We start from the raw sequence: 6000 nt of genomic DNA, 5'->3' as shown, positions 1-6000 counted from the left end.
GCTATCAACAATTTCTATGACACTGTAATATTTATTGTTAACCAGGCAATTCAGTGTCATCCTCTTTGTCACAGCATGTTTTATGATTTATTAAAAATGTTGTGACATGTTTTATTATAATTAAATCATCCTTATACCTTTTTAAAAAAAAAAGAAAATACCTTTCATTATTTGAAATGTATTAGTCAAGCTTTTATGTTACACACATAAAAGTCAAGTGTTAAATGACAAATAACGAAATTTTAAGAAGATCGAATCCGAAAATCGATCAAGTTGTTTCTTTTTTTCATTTATCTGTTTCAAATAACTATCAGTTTTTCGCCGTCTTATAGCAATTTAGAATGCGACCTTGGCCAACCTTGGTCGTGAACTTGCTGTAAACAAGAAGTGCTCTGGGCATTGACCTAGTTCCAATGTGTCTTCTTCTCCGCAAATGGATAAAATTAATATAAAATTAATTATTTTCTACTTCAGCTGTCTTCGGTTGGCAACAAGGTTCATTATTTTCTACTTCAGCTTCTCCGATTGGCAACAAAATGGACGGATTTTTTCTATGTTACAAAAAGGAGATCTCTAAAAAAATCTGGGAATCTTCTTCGAGTCTTCTGGAGTCTTCGAGTCTTCTAGTCTGGTACCTGCAGTGTGCAGTCGTCTTCCGTCTCTACCCTGGCAAATTGAGCGATGGCATCGGAAGATGCGTTTTTCAACTCCCGCGGTCCTTGTTTGGTGGTTTCGGGTTTGCCACAATGAAAGCAGATGGCCGCCGCTGAAAACTCCTGCAAGGACACCTCGCCGAAAATGTCTCCATCCCAGCTATCCTGAACTTGCCTATGTGTACAAGAACCGCTATGGTTTCCTTCTAAACATCTGCACCATACAATTTTTTTTTATGTCGAAATGTTTGCCTGCATACCGCCCCTTTTTTGAATTGGACTGCTCAATCTAGTAACCTGTGATTTTTCAACAAATCGATGAAGCTAAGACTGTTTGCATTGTTTTTTAACAACATGAAGTTTCTAAGAAATTTTAAAAAATGATATCTGCCAAAATGGGCGAGTTTGTTTTCTTTTGATTTAGTGCCTCCTTGTCTTTCTTCTCCATGCAGTAACGAGCGTGGTAATAATTGCAAAGCCCTTTTATGTGTCTTAACTTGCCCCTGTAAATTATTTCAATCTTTTGTCTTTAAAATGCCTTTTCTAAATTGTCCTGGGTTTGCTAGCCCTGTTTTATTCACACAAGCCATATACTAAGTTTTTTAATCATGATGTACCTATGTGTTTCCCCTGTATACCTCAAAACTCAAATTTTGAATTGGTAGCCAATGGCTACCAGATCCTCACAAAATGGTAGCCAAATCTCAAAAAATGATAGCCAAACTTTATTTTAATTTAAATTATTTAATTTATTTTAATCCGTTTATTTATTTAGTATTTGTGCGTATGTCATTGGCGTAGCAAAGAACGTTTCTTATAAAATAATAATTAAAAATAAATAAGTAAATAAAAAATATTAAAAAAATAAATAAAATAAAATAAAAACGAGCTAAAAATAAAAAAGGAAAAGAGGGTTGAGGAAAAATTTTGGAGGGGGGGATTGAACTTGGGAGGAACGGGCACTCCTGCCCAGATATTATTTAACACATCTTTTGCAAACTATAATCTGCATTAATTTATCTTTAAGCAAAACACATCAGGATAAAAAAAAATAAATAAATAAGATTATTATTATTATTAATTTTTTTTTTTTTTCAGCTTTCAAAACTTCTAGAAACGTCACAGCTTTCAACCAAAACACAAGTTAGTTCCTTGATAAAGAAAACAACAAAATACCAAAAACTTGAACAGAATGTAAAACCTAAACCATTTGCGATTCTACAAAAATATTTTTTTGTTTTTACAAATGCATGCAGAATTTTATAAAAATCGAAGCCAGAGTGTCAAAAAATGAATAAATAAAAGAAATGTAAACAATATAAAACAAAACGAAAAAAAAAATAAAAAGTGAAATAAAAGATCCAGCAGAAGAAAAAAAGGGTTTCAGCCGTATTCTTTCCACCTTCTCTAGATGCAGGAATGCCATTTTTTTTTTATTATTTATGTGTTTTATAAATACGATTGTACTTCTCTTTATTTATTTTGGAACACACATTTTCCTCTTCTAAATGGTGAAAATGGACAATCTACAACGTGGCGCCATTTTGAAAACGTGAGACGCCATTTTGAAAATTTACCGCGGAACTTAAAAATAACTTTTTTAAGGAGAAATAAAGTAAATAAACGGATATGTCTTCTCCTCCAGTAGGTTTTTTATTTTAAAAAGAAAAAAAAAGGAAAAACTAACAATATGATTAAAACAAAAAATCAAAAATCTTGCAAAAAACTTTTTTTTTCAGCGATATAGTTTTTATCTTGTCTCGGTGCATTTTGACTCAAAGGCGCCATTTTTTTTTATTCATATGTAAACCAAATGTACAAGATTAATTCTTTTTATTTTGGAAAGGACATTTTCGTCTTAACTGGTAAAATAAACAATAACAAAGTGACGCCATTTTGAAAACACGTAGTTTAAAAATACCGCAAAACGAAGAAATAGCCATTTGTTAAGGAGAAATAAATGAAAAATGAATTTAAGATCAAAAAAGTGTAATTTACTAAATTGGTGTATGAAATTTGTCTATTTTTACGATCGCGTGTAAAGAAAGCCGAGTTTTCGAAATAGCAAGTTTTGTAACGAATTTGCCATCGTGATTGCGATTTTTGTTTTCTATTCAGAACAAGAACACATAGCACAATTAGCCACAATTGGACAATACTCCCCCCCTTCCCTCCCTAGCGATCCGATAGACAAACTTTTAGTGGACAAAAGAATTTGGGGAAAGGTCATATATCAAGACAATAGGTCAGGGAAAGTTGCATTGGCGAATGGTAGCCACATTGTTGACTGAAGTGAAAATAATGGTCGCCAAAATTTGAAAATTGGTCGCATTTGGCGACTGGCGACCGCGAGTTTTGAGCTTTATTCCCCTGGGTGCTTTGCATGTCACTGCCGGATTCCTCTGAATTTTTTTTGCAGTAGGAAAAATATTTAACTTAAATTTTAGTGGTTTTTTTTTTTGGGGGGGGGGGGGGTTCACAACGCAATGGTACGGCCAATTTCATCCTTTTTTATCTATAATTAAAACCCAACACCACACTCTTCTATACACTTACAGTAGCTTCCATATTAGCACAATATTGACATCAAAATGTTCATCCAAGAGACATTCTCTGCTGACAGAAAACACAAACATACTACTACTTGGAAGTTATCACTTATTCTTTTCTTTCTAAGCCATGCTCTACTCTAGGCAAATATTGGGGAAACAAACATTTTGATGCCAAACAAACTAATGGCGTCTAACAAATAGAATGTATGGCATTGAAATATGTCTGATGTTAGCTCGTATTTTTCATAGTCTTATGAATCTGATTGATGCAAGTTCTACTCGCATAAGACTTGCACCAGTTAGATTGCTGAAAACCTGTTTTTTTTTTTTTTTTTTTTTTTTTTTGAAACCTCACTTAAAAGTAGTTTCTAGAAATTGCTACAAACTACTTCTTTTTGTAGCCAACTACACACTATTCTACTTTTTTCCCAAAGTAGTGAGCTACACTACAAACTACTAAAAAATGTAGTTACTACAGTAGCGTCGCTACTTCCAACCACCAGGTTTCATACACTTGTGGTTCAAAAAAACTCCCCGACTTTTCCAGGTTTTTTTTTAGAAAATTCCAGGTTACTCATTTCATTCAAAATTAAGTTTAAATTACAATATTTTCAAAATAACTAAAATTGTTCAAAGTAGCCCAATACAAAAAAGTGAAACATTTATCCTTAGATTAAAAAAATAAATAAAAAAAAGGAATTTTTTTTTCTCTCTCGAAATTTAGGGGTTTTTTTTCCAACATTTTGTTCAAAATTGTTTTCATTTGTTTACTACCTGCTGAAAACAAAGTACTTGCAATGTTGAAACTTATTTTAGCATTTCTTTGATGCCATGTGTCATGCTTAATATTAGAGTTTTGCTGTAATTGGGCATCAATCTTTTAGCATCCGCTTTTGGTTTACGATACTTCCATTTGTTTTCCTATTCGTAAATAACACAAAAGATATTGAGCAAAATACAAAGCTATTTTTCAGTACAAATATGATTGACTTGTTGCATCAATCGGCATACCATATTATGCATAATAACAAAAATCAATATCCGCTGATCATAGGCCGAGGCTAATAATCATCAATTTTTTTTTTATATCGCATATTAAAGGGTGCTTACATTAAAATCATTCTTTTCCAGAAAGTATCTAAAAACTTCTAATTCATTGCACATTTTAGATTACTTTCAATAGTTTACATTGAGATAAACAATTCTGTTTTTGGAAATTTACGTCTACTTCCATCTTGCAAATGACCACATATGGCGACTAAATTAAAAATTTAAGATAAGTAGATTTCTGTATTTGCAGCATAAAAATAGTTATAAATAATTAATAATCTTTAAAAAAACTACAATTAAGACAAAATAGAGTTTTTAGTGCATAAGCGTCTAAATCCACTAGAATAAAAAAAATGTTTTTAAAGCTAAAATTTTGCATTTTTCCAGAAAATAATTATGAATTATCCACAAAAAAGGGGCACATTTTGCATTGTTTTCAATAGTTTGCATTGCAATAAACATCCAATGTTATTTTCAAAAACCTAGGCACTTAAAAAGTATTGTGTACTTTCATCTTGGGAATGACCAAACATGGCCGCAATTTTTTTTTTTTTGAATTTCTAGCATGAAAGCAATTTAAAAATAATAAATCTTCATGAAATTACAATTCAGTTGAAAAGTTTTTAGCACATTTGCATCCAAGGCAATGAAGTTTTAACAAAAATTTTTATTTCTTCACATTTAAAAAAAGAAAAAAAAAAGAAATTTTAATTTTGACATTTTGAATTCAAATTATGCTTTTTGCAATCACAGGGATCTGTCCAGGATTTTTCACATGAATTTAGAATTTAGAGATGGTATACACTGCATCATTTAAACTTAAAGTTGAGTGTTTTCCTCTTCTATGTTGAAAATATCATTCTGGGGGTGTTTTTCTATTATTTGGCGGGGGAGGGGGGGGGGGGGCATCGCTTTCTCAAGTATCAATAATTATCTACCATTCTACATTATGGTAAATTATACTAGAAATATTTCAAAACAGTATTTAAAATAATTGTAAAAAAATAATAAATAAAATTCAGACAAGTGTTCAGCATTTAACTTTTTGACCCAAGTAACTTTTAAAAAGCACAGAATTTCGTTTAAAACTTATAAATTCCGTGATTTTAACAAAAAAAAAGAGATTTTATTTGTTTACCTCTAAACAAAGAGTACTAAACATCAAAAATTTGAAAAATAGCGGATGCAAAGGGAACGCAATTCTCAAAGTGAAGGCATCAAAAGTATAAAAACGGCTAGTAAAAGAAATATTTTTGATAAAATTATTTGAAAATTGCATTTTAGAGTCCTATGATAAACATATCATTAATATCTGTGGACACAGTTGAAGCAAAAGATAAATAAAATAATAAATAAACCATCCATTCAGCATTTTAATTCTCGACTCATAAAAGAAATGGAATTTTGTGTTAAAAACTTGAAATGAGAGTTCTAAAAAAAATAAAGAGACTTTTCATTTATTTGCCTGCTAATAAAGCAAAGGTAGCTTGAAAAAAGAAAAAAATTTGATTCTCATATCAAATGTTAAAAGATTGCATTTTTCAAAATGTAGACATTTAAAGAAAAAAAAAAAGAGTTTATTTAAAGTTAATCAACCTTTTTAGCATTGAAAAATCAAACCCATATAATTTTCTCCCAAAATAACAGTTTAACATCGCACCGCACCATAAAAGCGCAAATACTGGCAAGCTGGTAAAATGATGAGAATATTTTCTAATCAAGTTATTATAAAGGGTTAACGCCAG

The 6000-nt window shown here is 30.9% G+C and overlaps 1 protein-coding gene across 1 annotated transcript in view; it reads right to left on the bottom strand.

Annotated features, from left to right (window-relative positions):
• Positions 1-623: 623 nt before the first annotated feature.
• The window catches only part of LOC129216467 (apoptotic chromatin condensation inducer in the nucleus-like), a 43723-nt gene continuing 38346 nt past the window's right edge, over positions 624-6000 (bottom strand). The window contains exon 6 of the mRNA XM_054850681.1: positions 624-828. Coding sequence (XP_054706656.1) covers positions 624-828 — 205 coding nt within the window. The remainder of the gene's footprint in view (positions 829-6000) is intronic.

Source organism: Uloborus diversus, chromosome 2, assembly GCF_026930045.1.
Source record: "Uloborus diversus isolate 005 chromosome 2, Udiv.v.3.1, whole genome shotgun sequence".
Taxonomy (NCBI): Eukaryota; Metazoa; Arthropoda; class Arachnida; order Araneae; family Uloboridae; genus Uloborus; species Uloborus diversus.
This window is presented reverse-complemented; position numbering and strand designations above follow the sequence as displayed.